The 19,675-nt window shown below is 47.7% G+C and overlaps 1 protein-coding gene across 2 annotated transcripts; it reads right to left on the reverse strand.

Annotated features, from left to right (window-relative positions):
• Positions 1–1,055: 1,055 nt before the first annotated feature.
• LOC135812582 (small glutamine-rich tetratricopeptide repeat-containing protein alpha-like) lies at positions 1,056–18,835 on the reverse strand. 2 transcript variants are annotated; one of them, XM_065325906.1, is made up of 11 exons: positions 17,958–18,835; positions 16,874–17,091; positions 14,372–14,404; positions 13,921–13,972; positions 13,497–13,596; positions 12,638–12,742; positions 8,096–8,150; positions 6,987–7,076; positions 6,486–6,513; positions 2,670–2,716; positions 1,056–2,110 (listed from the first exon to the last, which is right to left on the reverse strand). In XM_065325906.1, the coding sequence occupies exons 1-11, from the start codon at positions 18,373–18,375 to the stop codon at positions 2,018–2,020; spliced, it is 1,239 nt and encodes a 412-aa protein (XP_065181978.1). In that variant the 5' UTR covers positions 18,376–18,835; the 3' UTR covers positions 1,056–2,017. The 2 variants fall into 2 exon arrangements, with proteins under 2 accessions (XP_065181978.1, XP_065181982.1); XM_065325910.1 differs by having other exon boundaries at positions 6,475–6,513.
• Between the last annotated feature and the right edge of the window lie 840 nt (positions 18,836–19,675).

Below are 19,675 nucleotides of genomic sequence, written 5' to 3' on the forward strand. Positions count from 1 at the left end.
AATAATGCCAAAGGCTTAGCAAGATATGCAAAAAGATATGCCAAAATATGCTCGACATAAGCAGAAAGTGTACATCATTTCAGTAAAATTACAACCTTGGAATATTCATTGGCTTCACGGCTATCATGCTTATGGTGCAAATCAAAACACATGCGGAATAGTATGGCCCCCAGCAACCATAGCGATAGTGTTCATCCATGTGGAAATGTAGCAAACGCCTCAACCATTCCAAATTCATCCATAAAAGGCATTTCTGAACGCATTTTGTCCATAATATGAATGTTTTGTCCTCATTTTCTTCAAAATATTTGAATTATAAGCTGGCTTCATTCCAATATTTCCTTTGCCGCTCAATATGCCATTATATGAACTGTCTCACAAAATATGCGGAGATATGCGCAAGCATATTTGGTCGAGGCCTCGGGTAGACATGCGGAGTATTACTTGAATTTGTACACGTGCACTGTACATGATGTCATCTGCGACTTCGGGTTTTCGGGTACTATTCTGTACCCGTCGGGTACCCGGGGTCCTCACGGGTACCCGACTACGCCCCCCTAATCTATGGCCTAGGGGTACATTATGAACACATGTACTCTTTCTTGTACAGCAGGTCCACTAAGTAATAGGTGCACAGCTATTAGCAAGAGTGCATAAACAAGAGTATGCAACTGTGGTTATGGGTCAGTGCGCGGCGCGCTGCCTTCATTACGTAACTTGCCTTCATCACGCTCGGAAAGCATGCATTCAAACTCACAATTTCTCGTACGAGCCCATCTGTTTTTGCTCGATTCGTTCAAGTACCTACACGATCTCTAAATTCTGGCGCGTGAACTCCAGTTCTGTACGAAATTTCATTTCAAACCAGAGGAAAAGTGCGATGTTTGATTTTCCACAGTGCGCGGACTGCAGCTGAATGATGACGGCAGCGCGCCGCGCATCTGGCCCATAGAAGAGAGATCACAGTTGCATACTCTTGTTTATGGACGCTTGCTATTAGGTTTTATGATTTTTTATCCCCAGTAGGGAATTGAAAAAGGCGACAGAGAACAGAGTCAGAAAGTCACACATTGCCAGTATCGGATGACATGAGGGTATAACAATGCCATTCATCTGCTGCATTATTATAATCTCCTTCATAATGTGCCATATACCTGGATAAACTCCACAATTAATTAATGACTTTGTGCTTTTGATCAAACGAGGATAGTGATGAGAAAGAGTGTAGCATACGTGGATAAGGGGGATTGATTTTTTTGCGAGTCGGCGGAACCGCTTATGGGGGCTTTGTATCCAGTGCGAGTCGGCTGGTGCATCACTGCGCTGCGACGTCACCAAAGCATCTCAACTGACGGCATAACCTCTACACATTAGATCTATGCATGCTAATTACTGTGCTGCTTTGAAGTACAGCACTGCGGAACTACAACTATCATGATTGCGGCCTGGCAGAAGTTAGTATGGCATGCCCACCAGTAGCATGCTTTATCATACAACCTGCCATGCAGCAGCAGCGTTGCTAGAAATGCGAACAGCGCAGACTGCATATTGGCAATACCGTATGTCGGTGGCTCTGCTGGATCTGTACCAGGCTTCAGTGCCAGTGTACTAGTATGAAAAAAGCTTCAAAAAAGCAATATCTCTGATAGCAGACAATGCATGGTGATGCACAATTACAGGCGTCCATGGTATTAACAGGCTTGTTTGGCGTCCATGATATCTGCAGGTTGCATATTTTATGGCATCGATGAAAGGGAAATGTGTGCGGGATGATGCATCTGTGATGTCCAGTCCAACATCATCATGGAATTACGGGCGCTCATGGTATAAACAGGTTTGCTTGGCGTCCATGATATCAGCAGTTTGCATATTTTATGGCATCGATATAAGGGAAATGTGTGTGGGATGCATCTGTGATGTCATGTGTGCGGGATGCATCTGTGATGTCGAGTTCGACATCATCATGCGCATGAACCATGCAGCGTAGCTCAGTGTGCTACGTTCGGTACATGTACAGTCAGGGCTTATCACCCCCGCTCGTCTGGACACCGGATGAAACGGACGCTAAAAGCTCCATGGCCAACTTTGCTCCTTCAGACGGCGTGTGCTCCTGTATGGTGTTATGAAAAAGAATTGCACAAGTTCGCGTCCAGGGCGGGTCAAGAACTTTTGTAATGAAAAGAATGGAACAAATACGGCTTAGAATGCCTCTTGTCTTCAACATGACGTTACAGTGTTGCCAACTGCCCATCATTTTCTGTTTGTTTTACTTAAAATTGAAGCCTTTAAATTGTCGTTCCGCAGTACGGATTGACCTGAGCTATCCCGCAAAAATGGAAACTTATTCTGTTGCACGGAACTCGAGAAATCAGTGGTCGCGAGTCGTGTCCAAATACTCTGCCAGCAAAGTTGAGTGCAACCAAGCCTATGTCAATGTTTGTCAACTCCACAGAGATGCATAGCACTCATGCAGGTTGCCCCCTTTGGCGTTCCAGGAAAAATGTAATGTGAGTTGTGTTGGAAATACAATGTCAGCTGCAGCTACATGCCTGGGGAGTTTTTAGACCACTAAATGGAGTACGCAAATCCTAAAAAAAAACTCTGCAAAATGATAGCACTGGGCCGGTGGCCATACGTCAAAGACCAGCCATCATGCATGAAGGACTCACCTCACTTAATTCAGACTTTGCAATGGACATTATTCCAGACAAGGTGACTGCGAACGCAAAACAAACAGTGATGATCATGAGTCAAAATATTGAAGGACAACTGAACAAGTCGTTGATTGACCACTTTCCTTGTGTCACTGAATAAAATTTTTTTTCGACCAAGACTGGTCCAAAATAGCAAAGTTCGGGGCCATCCGGCAGTATCAATAATTTTCACCGAAAGAAAAAGGTTTACGTATGACGGGCCTCCCCCAACCAACTACACCCGGCAAGTACGAAAAAACATTGACTTGACAGCTAGACTGGATTCAGTAATGTTTCAGCTACTGTACTTGGAAGTATAACAATGCAAGCATTTCAGAGGACCGAGGTAGCCAACGCTCAGCTGCTGAACGATGGACTTCCTCACTGCCAGCCCGGCTAGTATTGGAACAGGTGAGAAAAGAGGGCGGCTACAGTACAGTGTCTCATGACCAGGGACGTCGGACACGCTACGGTCACTATGGCCAGTAGTATCAAGAGTACATAACCCCCCAGAGTGTGCAACGCCTGATCCAGCTCTGCATTGGGTCTTGGTCGAGCGTAATTGGATCTTTGCGCCATTATACCCCCACATCTGAGGATCCGCGGGTACTCTCGGATGAAAAACAATGGTGCCCTGCCTCGAGACCGGCCTTGCGCTGGTGTGGAGTGTACGCGGCATGACATCAGAAGATCCGATTCCGCTCGACCAAGACCCTATGCAGAGCTGGATCGGCGTTGCACACTCTGGGGGGGGGGGGGTATGTACTCTTGGTAGTATTGACCGTACCACACCTTGTCCCAGGTACCCCGCAATTAAATAAAATACACTGATCTGGGCTCTAAGGGGCGTTCGTTTTTGACGTACAGGTTTGGGTAGAAACTACTTCTTTTGGTAGAGGTGTTCGTTTTTTGAAGAAAAAAAAACTACTCAAAAGGGTAGATTCTACTTTCCTCTACCGGCTCTACCGGCTCTACCAGGAAAAAGTCAGTAGAATCCGGATTTCCAGGAAGATAAAGGATTTGTACACAACTCCATACAAAAAAGAAGCCGATGATTTCACGTACACATCGTGTAAACTACTAAATCCGGTAGAACAGCGTTCGTGCACTTACCCCTACCATCATATAATTATCTTAACATTGGCTGGTGTTTCGAGTCTTGAGATGTTGTAATAAATATAAATATAATATACCTCTATCGGTAGAGTGACTCTACTCTACTCTACCAGGTAGCTAAAAACGAACGCAGCCCAAATTTCGGGAAATGTTCAGAGGAGACACCGCAACCCCACGAGTAAACTGTACTTCAGATGGCTGACCTTACCACACTTTCTGCTACCACCAGCTGCTTCGTTCATTCTCTATCATCTACCAGAAGTAGTCACTGATGAATTCTGGAGAAAAATGTTTCTGTCAAAACGAATCAGTGTCCGTTGGCTGTCGATTGGTTGTGTTTCTATCAATAATTGCTATTTTGTCTCCAACTATAAAGATATTAAAAAAACTATTGAATATGTCAGTCAGCCACAGTATTTATTATTCTACTGCCCAGATGATTGGGTCCCCGAAAAGATCGAGTGTCAGTTTGCAGTGATCCTGAAGCACGCTGACATAGTACAGTGTCTTCTAACACACGGTGTCTCACCGTACCAGAGTTCCATTCTGCATGGAGAGGATTTAAAGTCGACATGCCGCTCCTCTTACAGTGCTTGTAGAGGTGATGCCGCAACGGGTGAAGCCCTGTGCCTGAACCCCAAGTATCCTCCACCGATCATTGAGATATGCCGGGTACAGCAAGACGGTCATGAGGAATGTGCACAGCGAATGATGCCCTACAGTCGCTGGGATGCAGCATGCAGCCAGTCACGCATTGCATCCTTACCGCAGAAAGTATCCAGCACATTACGAACATCCCTGCTGGATATGCCTTGCTTCACAGATGCTGAACGGGTCTGCAAGCAGGTTTGTTGCCTTGGAGTGTGTTCGCGAAATACTGTACTTACCGTACACATACTCGGACAACGGCAGTTGAACTTTGCATGCTTTACCTGAACTTTGCGTCCTTCCTCCTGATATTCGGTTGAGAGAACTTCTTTATTTGCAGGTTTATGCATCAATGCCTCTCACAAGAGATTTATGATACTCATGGTGACGTGATGGTAGTCGATGGTAGTCGATGGACCCCTGGCCCCAGATCCTTGATCTGGAGCTTTGCCAGCTCTTCGTCACGCGTTTGCTAACAAAAGCCCACACCAAACCTCTTGACGATCCGACTTTTCTTCGACCATTGATTCCATGTTCTTCCCTCGCGGGTTGTGTTCCTTTTTTCTCGCACTTTTTCCTTCCCACTTCATTCCACTTCTCACTGTATTGTATTTGCTTCGCGTGTTGCCCTAAAATCGTACTGATCTGCAGTTTTCATAACCCACGAGATGTGGTGGCCTTGCAGCGCCGATTCTCTTGACCATAGCACTGTGGAATACACGGTCTCGACAAAGTCTTTGGAAGCGTGTCTGGATATCAGGGCGCGGGGCTTCTGGATCCGGGAGCAAGATGCCTTTTTTGACGTCCGGGTAGCACACCCGAAGACAAGCCTGCTGTTGTGTACAGATGTCCTGCGTCAACTGAAGACCCATGAACAGGTAAGAAGAGGGACTATTGTGGTCGTGTTAACACAGTGGAGAGAGGATCATTCACGCCATTAGTTATTTTACAGCAGGCATGTGTGTAGCAGAGTAATCTCGTTTTTGAAGAATTCGATATCCGCTCATTACTGAACTGAATTCGGGTTTGCAGTATTCTGTTGCTGTGTTTGCTCCATTGGTGTATCACTTGTGTACGTGGTTCGCGGGCATCATATAAGCACCGGCGTGACAGTTTCTAAAGCGGCGGTGGTGGTTCAGGCTTTGACATTACTTCAGCACTTCCATTCTATTCTCTTAGCGCCATGACTCTCCTCTCAGCTATCATCCACAAGGTCGTCACAGCCGGGACGGCCGGGGTGGCTGAGGCCGCCCCACTTTTGCGACATTTTGTTTCGTTGTGCATACTGCAACAAAGCGCGATGATCGCATACGCAAACATGGCAAATAGTGAAGAATGCTTGTCCCCGATCGTAACGTCTTCTTGGTTTGTTGCAGAATTAAAAAGTCTTTCAAGTATTGTTAGGTACATACACTGAAATGGCACCAAATGCCCTGAAATGCTTGCAGTTGGCTTCAGTTTTTGAAAGTTTTCCCCGGGGAGGACCCCCATCCCCGACCCCCTTCGCACCTTCCATGGCCGCCCCACCTCCAAAGTCAGTGCGACGGGCCTGATCTAATTCTCCTATTGGGACCCTAGCTCTCCTCTTAACTCTTACTTTCCTCTTGCCTCTCTAACTCTCAGTCTTCTCCGACCAAAGGCTTTTGACTCTCTAGTCCTCCACCCCCCCCCCCCCCCCCACTCTCCCTCCACCTTTCTTTTTCAGCTGCCCTGCAACCTAATCCATTTCTAGGGATAATCATGTGATACGAACTTAGAAGTTGCGACTTGCAGGTTAGCCGAGTGGAAGGTGCAACGTGCTCCTCGTGTGCTCCGGATGGCAGTCGTGGGTCAGTCAAGTGTCAAGTTCGGCAAGAAGCGTGTGTTCCTAGTTGGAACAATCAACTTCAATCATGTGATAGACATGAAAAAAGCCAAAAAAAGATGGTTGTGTTCATCTGCAGGTGAGCCACATTTCAGAACCCTCAACCCATCACCCTGGCAGATGCCATAACACTTGATACTATTCTCCACTAACCTGAAACTCACCGAATGCTTTCGCCAGTAGTGACGGATCCTAGCGGCAGGGAATACATATACCAAACAGAGGCACATCAATGAGATTTGGTGGACGACTTCAGTTTGCAGCGTGCACTAAGACGTGGAGTCAGCAGAGGAACAGGCCTGTCACATGATTCAGAATTCCTGATTGCATTCACAGCCAAAACCGGTGCAAGGAATCTCTTCCAGGGTCCAATGATATAACGGTCCACGTAGGTTACGGCTCTACGATAATATGGTACCAACCATCTCTATTCAGGGATCTGTTCTGCGCAAGTGCGGTTTTCGAACTTCTGTGGCCGTGGCTTTGTTGCTCTCCCCTCGGTGTACCCGGGTCAGGTTCAGTGCAGTGCATCCGGCAAACTATTGCTTGCTTTCTGGCTCCGCCGATACTTCACAATGTGTTGTGCAACTCTCCGGCACACGTGAATGTAAATTTGCAATTACTGCAATGCTTCATGCACAACATGCACAACATATCACCGCTACCTTCTCATTGTTTTCAGCATCCTCCTGGTCCTTGCGGATACTCTCCAAGTTCTCCTTGTGGGACGCCTCCTCTGGATCGAGCTCAGCTGCCTGTGACGGTCACAGGGAGGAGTAGAAAGCACTCAATTGCATCTCTTATGCTATAGAAGGGGGCGTAACGAATGTTCGGCTTTTCGGATGTGATCCATTTAACGGTACTCTAAGATTGGAATAAAACTTGGATGTCGAGCCAATAGTAATAGTTATGTAAAGAGAAAGGGACCTATCAGTTACTAGGTATGACTAACAGTCGTTACCTTGGTTACCTTGGTGGACTGCTAGTCATAACTACAGCATGTTACAAGGCGAGGAGGCATAGTGCTCCTGATTACAACCATAACCCGGTTGGCAGAGTCCCGGTCTTATGCGTCCTCGCTTTGTAACATGCTGTCACAATCGAAAAAACATGTTAACTACCAAGCAAGGCTTCTTTATATACAGTCATAACTAGTAACTTATAGGTCCTTTTCTATTTACATAAGATTCGAATGTTGGGATAATTTCAAATTTGAAGGGTTCGAACTATTGGTTTATGAACGTGTTTTAACATGTTCCTCTAAACCAATAGTTCAAACCTTCCCACATGGCAAAATTACATTTGTAGTGCTGAAGTTAGAATGATCAGAAGTGGCGGCAGTATCCGGGCAATGGTCGGGGGGGGGGGGGGGGGGAGGAGATAATCATTACATCTTGCAGAATAAGGATGGCTTTGCAAGGCGCACATTGACCACTCGAAGTGCATCACTGGCTTATGCCGTTATGGAGATTAGCAGTTGTTCATCGAATTGGCCCTCCAGCAAAATGCTCCTTTCTGAAATGACAGGTTCCTACATCATTTCATTTTTGGAAAGAAACAAATGTACCCTTAATCCTATGTAAAGTGATACAGATTCACTTCTCAGTGATGTTGTCCTGGGCATTTGTTTGGAATCAAACAAGTTGCGAAATGACAAGGAAGATGCGTATGTTTTCTAAAAATGCCTGTAGGTGCAATGAAGGGATTTCCCCTTGTACACTGAGCTTCAGATTCAAGGTCTTGTAATAAGTATGTGATCGTCATGCTGGCTTACCAGTTCAAAGCAACGCTGCGCAAGCTCAATATGGCACAGTCGACCATAGGCACACCTGTGGAGGAAAAGAAACATTTGTATTAGCAAATGTGAACGTCTCTTAGAGGATGTCTGGTTTGCGATCCACTTTTGTATCCCATACGGCCACCATCTTTGTCGGGATGGCGGGTTGAACTTCCGTCACTACGGCTCTCCTTCTGGAGGGTATTCGTTCCTCAGACAATGTCTAAGCCGGGTTTTTGACACATGACTAGTGATAGCCTGAGATCTGGGCTTATTTTCACTGGAGAGATGAAAGAGCTGGAGCGCTGTAGTGCCGTGTGGGCACATTCAATATTCGTTCGCTTGCGGAGTAAAATCAAAAAGCAACAAATAATTCAAGACTTCGATGCCTACCACCTGGATGTCCTCGGCCTGACTGAAACATGGATTGAAGGCAACGGCATTGTTGTGTTGGACAATGTCCACACATTGTGTCGTTCTGGAGGCACTTCGTCCTCAGCAGCTGGAGTAGGAATTTTCATGGTGCGGAAATCGGATGTGTCCATCGTCACGAATGCGCGGTCGTATGGAGGCTTCATCACTCGATCTGACCATCATCCTGTAATAGCTGATGTTCGCCTATCTTTCAAGAAGTCGAACAATGCTCCTGAAGCCGACCATCGATGAATCATAATGTAGCGTCACCACCACCACCACCGTCATCGCAGGGAGAAATTCTAAACTCTATGAAACAGTTGTGCGACAACTGTACATGGTGCCAGACGTACATCTTTTGGCATTCAACCTCGGCGTGCTAAGCCAACTCGGAGCACAAATCCAACTAGTATTGGGGGAAATTATACAGAACTTGACTTTGGTCAGGGTGATGAACTCTTTTCTAAGGTACAGTACCAGGCAGGCACAGTGGGTTGGTCAAAGACCATGATTGAGATACGAGAGGTACCTGGTTCAAGTCCTGCCTGGGAGCGGTTTTTCCAGCCGTGCTGCTACCCACAGTCAACTGGGAACTTGTGGCCAGGCACAAGGGGTACATGGATGCAGCTAATGGGGTCGTTCTCGGCACTTGTGCGAGTGGTTGTGAGACTTATCCACTCACCCCCACCGTTAGGCGCTGCATCTGCCGCTAGGGTTCACCGGGTGTTAGCGGCCGTTGTGAGTTCCCTTCGGGAACGGACACGATAATTTACTTTTATTATTTTTTAAGGTACAGTACTGGCGGGTGCCGATGAACCGGGGGGGGGGGGGGGGGGGTGGTTGGGGTGGGGGGTGGCAACCTTGCAGCTTAGGCCGTTCATGTACAGCAGCCCATGCGCAGTGGAGTCAATACGTAAGTCGGTATGCTGTGTTTGGTAGAATTCTAGCCTGTTTTGTTCTTGGACTACATTCTTTGGCGCCCAATACTGTAGTATTTTATTACATTCTGCAAATCTATTGTATTTGGTCAGTGTACTTGTACCTGGTGAGTGACAGCCATCACGGCAGATCACTGACCCTGAAGCAGGCCACTAGCATTGTAACAGGTTACTGACCAGGGGCGTCGGACACGTTACGGTCACTGCGGTATTGACCGTACCACTCTTTGCCCCAGGCACCCCGTGAATCAATAAAATGCATTGATTTGGGCTCTACATTTCGAAACATCGTCAGTGGAGCCACCCTAACCCCACAAGTAAATAATTGTACTTCAGTTAGCTGACCTCACCACCCTAAAGTACCTTCCGACATCCCTGCTGACACTGCAACAGGTCACTGGCACTGTAACAGGTCACTGACACCGTAACAGGTCACTGGCACTGTAACAGGTCACTGACACTGTAACAGGTCACTGGCACTGTAACAGGTCGCTGGCACTGTAACAGGTTACTGACACTGTAGCAGGTCACTGACACTGTAGCAGGTCACTGGCACTGCAACAGATCTCTGACACTGCAACAGGTCACTGGCACTGTAACAGGTCACTGACACTGTAACAGATCACTGACACTGTAACAGGTCACTGGCACTGTAACAGGTCACTGACACTGCAACAGATCACTGACACTGTAACAGGTCACTGGTACTGTAACAGGTCACTGACACTGTAACAGGTCACTGGCACTGTAACAGGTTACTGACACTGTAGCAGGTCACTGGCACTGTAACAGGTCACTAACACTTTAACAGATATGTTAGGTACCTCCTCCCGTACCTTTTCTAGCTGGCCTGCATGCACTTGCGTACTCACCTTTTGGCTCCTTTTGTTCCGTTGGCCTGGGTAGCTACTTGCGCGCCCATATTTGCCATAGCTACCGAGGCCCTTTATCTTGCCGTTCAGACTTGCTCTCTTTCTCACTCGTCAATAATCACCATGTAGTCGTTTCGTTCGTCTTGGCCTCTTGTCCCGTCTCTAATAAATGTCGTTCCACCAACCTACCTGTTCCCGTTGTAATGTCTGGATAATGTGTCGTCAGTCGTCCCTTTTCGTATTCAACAGATCATTAAAACACTGTAGCAGGTCACTAGCATTGTAACAGGTCACTGACCAGGGGTGTCAGACACGTTACAGTCACCGCGGTATTAACCATACCGCTCTTTGCCACAGGCACCCCATGAATCAACAAAATGACTTGGGCTCTAAATTTCGAAAATTTTCAGTGGAGCCACCCCAACCCCACAAGTTAATTCTGTTAGCTGACCTCACCACCCCAAAGTACTTTCCGACATCCTTGCTGACACTGTAACAGGTCACTGGCACTGTAACAGGTCACTGACACTGACACTGTAACAGATCACTTACACCGTAACAGGTCACTGGCACCGTAACAGGTCACTGGCACTGTAACAGATCACTGGCACTGTAACAGATCACTGACACTGCAACAGGTCACTGACACTGTAACGGGTCACTGACACTGTAACAGGTCACTTGCACTGTAACAGGTCACTGACACTGCAACAGGTCACTGACACTGTAACAGGTCACTGACACTGTAACAGGGTACTGACACTGTAACAGGTCACTGGCACTGTAACAGGTCACTGACACTGCAACAGGTCACTGGCACTGTAACAGGTCACTGGCACTGTAACAGGTCACTGACACTGTAACAGGTCACTGACACTGTAACAGGTCACTGACACAGTAACAGGTCACTGACACAGTAACAGGTCATTGACACGGTAACAGGTCACTGACACTGTAACAGGGCACTGGCTGGAACATTGCGCTTTGCCTAGAGGGTTACTCCTAGTTCACATGACAAGATGGATTGATCCACAAGCGCATGCATAACACCAGGAGTACATAAACCCCAAGAGTGTAGAACTCCACTATCAGTGCTCTCTCGACCAAACTCCCCTTCTGGTCAAGCGCTTTGCAACACATTCTTGCCTGCTTTTAGCTTTACGCCCATGTTTCTGTAGCTGTGCTGGAACTGCTCTATTTCGCCTTCAAGTCAAGCACTTTGCAACACATTCTTGCTTGCTTTTAGCTTTACGCCCATGTTTCTGTAGCTGTGCTGGAACTGCTCTATTTCGCCGCCACTATTTACCATTAGCCATCTCCCCCCCCCCCCCCCCCCCTACTCCACCACCCAACACAGTGGGTCCATTGTTATTAGGCATCTGCCTGTTTTGGTTTCTCCACTATAAATAAAAGAATACTACTACTACGAACCCACACAAACCACCCCACTACAGTCAATTCATAAAAAAGATGGGCCCTGGCTCTGTCGAGCTCCCGTATTTGGCGATTTTTCGTGATTTTATCGTACACATTGCAATGCTGCAAAATTTGAAATTTGAAAAAGGGTCCAAAAAGGGGTACCTGAATTGGGGTTTGAACCGCACAGTGCACTGTTGCGGGTGGGGTCAAATGGCCTGGATTTTTTAATAATATTAAAAAATCCATTATTTTGATTGACTTTTTCCCAATTCAGTGCTTTTGGGGTAAAACCTGGCCGAAATGCTATTCTTGCTAGGGCTTGTTTTTTGGAGAAATTGACTTCAGAAACAGAATGGACCACTTGCGATTTGTACAGATCCACGAAATCCCGTAGACCCGGAAGGTGTTGAATGTGCAGGACCCTATTGTGTTTTCTGCTATTTCCACTAAGAAATGGGGTCTGAAGACATTTCATACGAAAACCTTTTTCTGACAAAGATCTAGCTAGTCATTAGTTCTAACCAAAGTGAAGAAGCTGGAAAAGCGATTGCTGGTCATTGAATTATGATGCGAAAATTGGTCAAATGCGCATGCATAGCACACATTCAACACCCTTCCGGGTCTACGGGATTCTACGGGATTTCGTGGATCTGTACAAATGGCAAGTGGTCCATTGGAAGAGGATTCCATAAGGGGATTGCAGAAAAAACTTCTAAGAAAGCTCAAAGTTTGACCCATTTATTGCCAAAAGCTAGAAGTCCATCTTTTCATGAATGGACTGTACATATGCGCACACGTATCTGGACAAATGCAAACATGTGCACGTACACATGCGCGTACACACATACACACACACATACATACACAACACCAACTATGTGCCTGAGCGCACTCACCCAAGACGAGCAATTGCAGTTGTGTACCGGGGATCCAGGGTTAGCGCCATGGCGCAATCGGACACTGCTTGCCAGGGATGCCCAAGCTTTGTGTAGGCTGCCGCTCTGCAACAATACACAACAGACAACATTGAGCAGGCGGTTTCCAACCGACTTCCCTTGATCGACACTCTGATTCGACAGTGCCTGCAGGGATATGTGCATCTAAATGTCCCGCAACTGCAGCAACTGGTGTAAACAATGCTGAAATTGACATGGGAAAAATTTCCCAGCCTGTGAAATGGTTGTTCTCAAAATAAATTTATTGACACCATCAAAAGCAATTGTAATGTTAGCCGGCAAAAATCATCAAGCTAGCTAGGAAGGTAACGGCCCAGGACTATTCAGAGTTCGTCACAGGTGGAAGATCTCCAAATCAAAGTTAAGAAAAAAACTCCCTCGAAATGGCCGCACATGCTCCTGTCTAAGTCTAAGTGCTGGCAACTACATCAGAAGATATTCTAGCCATGGCATATATCAGTTATAATGAGAACTGTTGGTCTTTTTTCAGCTTCACCTGGCTATAAAGTGCAAAATTCCATGCTTCACTTCTGCTCTTTCCATGGGCTGTTGGCGTGGAGTTTCATATCGAGTATGCCTTAGGGGTCGTCGCAAACATTTTTGTCGTCTCTCAAACAAACATTATTCTCTTCGTACTTGGACCCTTCCCGCCCTCCGAAACCAGCAATGAACGTAGCTTGCTGTGCTGGATGACGAAAAACCGCATGTACGTACATGTCTATGCATATGTATAGTGTCGGTCGACTTGCAATTTCGGCTCGCACCCTCCCCCCCCCCCCCCCTCCCCAACTAGTCTCACCTGTTACAGTATATGGCTGGGTTGGCAGGATCCAGGGCTTCAGCCTTTGAGTAGGTTGCCACTGCATCCTCAAATAGTCCATTCAGCAGCATGCTGTTTCCTGCAGCACGGACAGCACACCACAATCATCATGATTGCCATCAATGCCAAACACTGTGATTTCACTGCCATATGTCACAGTCAGCGGCGGATCCAGCGATCTCTACAGGGGTTCCAGTAAAAAATTAAGAGCCGATGTACATGGACACGCATATGGTGGCAGCAGTAATTTAGGGGGTTCCCCGCGGCGGAACCCCTGCCTGGAACCCCTCCTGGATCCGCCCTTGCGTGACAGTGCAGACCAGGTACAACCCAGCACATGTACAACATACATCAGGTCATTGCTTGGGGGTAATACGACTCTGGTACTGCACCGGCGGCTTACCTTTCTCTTTCAGCCTCAGTGCATCATTCCTGGAACTTGAATTTGAAGTAATCTGCGCATGCCCACAAACACATGCACACGCACAGTCGCGCGCACACACACACACACACACACACACACACACACACACACACACACACACACACACACACACATACACACACAGTGTGACTGGGTACTCAGGTTACAATTTTGGATCAAACACAATTATGGAATCAGCGACGGCACCGGCACACAGTAATGTTCCGATTAGGTTGTGGCCAGGCGGAATTACATATACAATGCGCATATTTACGCTGCGCGGAACACAAGCCAGAAGTAAAAGCTATTCTTAGTTACATGCAGTGCAAACAAAACTCCTTGCAGGTGTGCACTGGGTTTGTGAATAACGTTGAATGTACTCCAAAAGCTAGTCTGGTGCCTATGTGTCAAAGTACAGGAAAGTAGTCACCTTGGCTTGTCGGAGCTTTTCCATCCATACTTCCTGCATCGACAACACAAAACAATGTTGTAACTATCACAACGGTACTCAGTCGTAACGTAGTAGGAAGTGGCCCACGGAGTTACAAAGGACGACATCAACATCAATGAACCATCATGAACCAATGGATATATCCGACCTACGGACAGTTGACTTGTCCATACAAGCTGTCCGTTTGCCCTCTGCTTATTTGCAGCAATCCAGTATGCACTGTACGTGAAGAGAAAGCCGGTGACCTAATTCTACATTACACCTGAAACCTGGCAGGTCCGTGGCACCGAAATTTTGATGCACCTAAAATTACATGTTTTACAGTGTGCGTAGTATTATCCAGTATGCAGTGTACATTATCGGATGTGGCATGGTCCCAGAAAAATGATCCTGGCCATCGTTAACTAGCATTGTGTCTCATTGGTGCTCTTATTATCTGCACTCAAGCTATGGTACAACGGTGTTCGAATGGGCACCTACAGACTACAGTGGTGGGGAATGGTATCCCAACCGGGCCTTTCTTTGAAGTTTTTTTATTTATTTTTTATTCTTATTTTACTAGGGAATTCCCAACAGGCGTCATCGCCTTCTTACAGGGAACCCTAAGGTGAAGTGATTTGTGAACTTCTCCAAAGGAGTTTCCTTGGAGGCAAAAAGCTACATGGTTTTCACAAGTAAACTCTCCACAGGACTATTTGTTTTTGATTTTAGTAGGTTCAAAGCTTGAAGATGTGGAGCGGATGCAACATGAACTTCCTCTCCAGTACCGCGCCATGCTCGTCTATTTGTGTCACATCACATGATTTGAATTGATTTCCTTCCTGCCGAGTACGAGGTCCACAGAGCGATATTGCACGGGCCAACCGCAGTGACAGCAGTGATTACAAATGCAATCTAGAGTGTGCACGCGCTGCATGTAACTATCCAGAAAGCCGCATGTCGACATGAATGTGGCTCCGGTGGAAACTTTCATTCACAGGGCTGGATTTCACAGGCCATCACCGTACATACTCCACATGTGTACCGTCCGAGTGCGTTAAGTGTAGACCGTGTGTGGTATGGAGCATCTTACTTGAATTGTGTGATGTACGTCTAATTGTATCGTTGGGGTTTCTTTGCATACACCCATAAGAGATGTTCTGCATGCACTTTCAAGCTACCGTAAAAGCCCCTGCATACGCCCATCCTCTGTGTACACGCCCAGTCAGGGGAAGTCAACACTTTTGTTTCAAAATAGCGCCCATGCACATGTATACGCCCAGGTATGCTGGCAACACCAGTACATGTACAGGTCTGATACGCAATACTTACTGCTATCTCTATTCCAAGTATACGCCCGGTTCCAAAATAACGCCCGTGCCCTTGCAAACGCCCAGGAAATCGAGGCTGCTATTCTATACGCCTGGGGGCCTATACACGGGCTTTTACGGTACCTCGGCTGACCCCCAGTTTTGACTGTTAAAGCACCGTGTACAGAATACAGTAAAACATGTAATTACCGTGACTAACGACCACCCCTTGGGGCCAGAGAAAGCGGTCTTTAGTGGCAGGTGGTCTGTAGTTAGAGGTTTGCACCGCACAACCATTATAATGAATGTGAGACCGTCCGTCCGTGCCTGGCGAAGTGGCCTGTAGTACCAGGCTGGTCGCTAGTCACGGTGGTCTTCCTGCTGTAGTTAAACTGTGGGTATGTAATACAATATTTGCCTGCACCTTTGTGGGTTCATACATGCCTTAAAAATAGCCGGCTGGCATGGTAAAATAACATTTTCATATTTACAATGGATATTTAGTACTTCAGAAGTATTTACCTCGGATCGGATGGTTCTTCACTTTCTGCGGCATCAGATTTTGTGGATTGAACAATAAAGATGACTACACCCAGTCACGGTGGTCTTTAGTGACAGGGTTTACTTTACATCATGTGCGTATGGTACACGTACTATGGCCATGTGGCTTTGGGCTCAGATTTTACATGTATATATACGTGTACAGTACTTTGCTTGAAAGCTAGATAAAATCACGGCCAGTCGAGGTGCATGGATACTGGCAGGTCGTACCGAAATTTCACTGCACCATAAACCAGTCTGCAGTCGACTAGGTTAGATTGGTGAAGTGGCCGCCCACCAATGCAAACATCTTCGCTTGATGCGCTCCTCAACACATCCCGGGTGGTGCGGCCAAGAATTCAGCTAACTTTACTTTAGCTGTTGCACACCAGTTTCTAGAGTGGCCCTCTCTCACAGGAATGCACAGTAGCCGTGTACAGGGCGGCTCTCTTACCCACCTTTGGCTAGAACCCTGCCTACACATCTACACCCCTCACTTCCTAGTTCATACAAGGCAGACTACACAAACGGAACTTTTTCCGCTCTCTGCCATCGGCAAAATTTAGCCCTCTACCGACAGTGGATGAACCCCACACGGTCTATGGCAGATAAAGATGTTATCGTGTGAGATCTATAACCAGGCATCTCTTACCTGCAGGGTGAACGGCGTGGAGAGGTCCTGCCTCGTATCCGGTGTTTCAGCAGCGGCAGCTGCTTCATCGTCGTCATCATCACCGTCACCTCCGGCGGCGGTGGTGGCCGCGGTGGACTCATGGTGATCTTTCTCCGCGGCTGTCGCCTGCTCAGCGCTGTCGTCCTCATCCTGGCTGTCTTCCAAGCCGTACATGTCCTTGAGGCATTGCTCTATCACTGGCATACACACAATCCACACAATCCGCACCAGATCACCAGATTACCATCACAGGCAGCAATAGCAACAGCAACTGGCATGAACTACAGTGCCGCTCAATGAAATCCAGTCGCATCACTCGAGTTAGTTTGCGCCCTTGCACCATTTCGCAGCCCAGTCAGTGTTCGCAGGTCTAGTAGAAGTGCGCAATGCCCGGCGCGCACTTGAGTGACGCGACTGGATTTCAGTGAGTAGCACTGTCTGTATACATGCCCCTGTGCAGCATGTACTGTAGCGGACATGGAAATCCAGTCGATGGGTTGTTTCTAACTTGTTGGTATGCCCTCAACGCGTACAGAACGCTGCGTGCAGTGCACAAGTCATGTTGATCCGATGCGACCAGGGCGCTGCAGCGCACAATGCATGTGTGTACCGCTTATGCACGGCTGCATGGCCAGTGCCCTGGGGCCCCTAGACGTGCGACCGGATTTCCATGTCCACAACAGTAGCAGCAGTTACAACAGTGAAGAATCCGACAAACATGTAGACTCTCTACGTCTTTGCCGACTTTCTGCTCTGCTAAGCCGGCACAGCAATGGTGGTTCTCCTTGCGGGGCCGTCTATTCGGACAAACCCACCTGTGCCATGGCCAAGAAATTAATTACTTGACCCAGATGGTATTCAGCTGCGCGGTGGACACAAATCCTCACGTCCACTCCAGGTCAAACGCGCCAACTACTGGCGCAGATTACGTGTTCCTCAGCCGTTTCTCCGAGCTCCTTTACCTCTAGCTCGGACTATGCGAGGAAATACTAGTTTACGCAATACATCAACCTACGTACACGACCAGCTACACATGTACAATGTTGACCGTGTGACTTCTTACCCTCCGCTTGGGCTTGTGCCTCCTCTTTGAGGTGAGGAGCGTCTTCCTTCAGCTGCTGCAGAAAAGCGTGCGCCAAGTGACGAGAGCCGGCCCTCAATGGCCTCAGGTCGGGCGGCTCTCCCTCTTCTTCGCTTTCTTCGTCCGTGTACGGGCCTTCGCTGTCTGACTCGTTGTCGGATTCGCTGGCCTTGTACCCATCATCTTGCTCCTCGTCGTCCTGGTCCGCTACAACAGGTCCGCCATTACTGGTTGTCGCCGCTGCCCTGGAAACTGACGCATCGCGCCCAATCATGGACGTGGTAGCGCCGCCGGTTGGCTGTTCGACGTCCGACACAGCCCAGTCCGTGCAGTCGCTGGATGAGACGCCGGTATCGCACGCGCAGCTACTGCTGCTGCCGCTGCCGGACGAGAATGCCATGCCGGCCCCGTCTCCGCTTTACTTGCTTGTGTCGCGTCAGCTGGTAACTCAGTGGTCAACGCCAACGGTACGGGCCTACTGCTTGAAACACGGACCAGCACTTGGTGTAGTGGCGCAAGAATAATGATGATACTGAGAGTGAGAGGAACGGACAAACTATTGCCTTGGAGGATCGGATGACAACGACCTCACGCTCAGGCTTTGCACAAAAGATTGCACAGACTATTTTCTACAGCGTCGGTTGGAAGCGATGCTCGACAGCAAACCATTCTCGTGTCTCACTGTGGTGGAGAAGTAAGGACGAAGTGAACCTTGCCACAGCTTGTTTACCTAGTGTTGTGCAAGTCTATTCCGCTCTTCTGGGATATCTCGCTCCAGTACGGGAGCCTTTATCACGAGCTTCAGGGTGAGAGTTTTCTGATTCTAGCGTCGACGTCACAACAGAACTGTTAGCTAGCCGGGGAGTGCTGATGGGACACCCCTGCCCTGGACATGGCCTTTATTAGCCATTAATCATTACGCTGGGCAAACCAACAGCTGGATGGACTTATGCTTGCCCAGCCATGGGCCAATGGCTGACAAAACGTGTAGCCGTAGGGTGCATGCATGGTGAGTGACACCACGGAAGGAAGGAACTGCGACCTTTGGTAAACAGCTAGGGATTTCCATGGATCGTAAGTAGGCACGTTCCATGACCACCCGAATTTCTTATATCGCCGCACACGTCCACCCTCATCTTCTACGCATGGGATCATTTCTGTAGTTCTAAATTTATCGCTTCAATCATCTGTAAGTGTAAGTGTAAGCAGCATCGTTAGTTAGTTTGCAAATGTTACAGCTTTCCGTTGGGAGATGGACGACTTGAGCACCGCGGTTGGCGCGTCTGAAACAGCGTCACCTGCATGACTGTATGTCAAGTGCTCTTGACATAAGGCCATGGTAAAAATTATCCGTTCCTGGCCTGAATATTATGAACATGTGACCATATATGGCCATGTACATAATTTGTGACCCTATCTTTGGAAATAAAAAAAATTGTGGGAAATAAAATTAAAAAATCGCTCGCTCGCACCGATTTTCACAGGCTCATGACCTGAGAATCAACTTTATTTTTTACCATGGCCTAACATACTATCTTTACGTCGTATCCACACTGCCTGTAGGCTGTACGACTACAGTAGCCCACGAGCCATCTGCAGCACTTGCAGTGTGTGTGTGTGCGTGTGTGTGTGTGTGTGTGTGTGTGTGTGTGTGTGTGTGTGTGTGTGCCAGCTAGTTCGGTTGGTGGGTACACTTATGC

This window comes from Sycon ciliatum, chromosome 1 (assembly GCF_964019385.1).
Source record: "Sycon ciliatum chromosome 1, ocSycCili1.1, whole genome shotgun sequence".
Classification (NCBI taxonomy): Eukaryota; Metazoa; Porifera; class Calcarea; order Leucosolenida; family Sycettidae; genus Sycon; species Sycon ciliatum.

Excerpts from the sequence above, each read along its gene's own strand:
- LOC135812582 (XM_065325906.1), bottom strand. The coding sequence starts at position 18,375 with ATGGCATTCTCGTCCGGCAGCGGCAGCAGCAGTAGCTGCGCGTGCGAT. Across the intron at positions 13,597-13,920 it reads ACTGAGGCTGAAAGAGAAAG|GAAACAGCATGCTGCTGAAT; the intron begins GTAAGCCGCCGG and ends TCCGTGCTGCAG. Across the intron at positions 2,111-2,669 it reads CAAAGTCTGAATTAAGTGAG|GAGCACACGCCGTCTGAAGG; the intron begins GTGAGTCCTTCA and ends AACACCATACAG.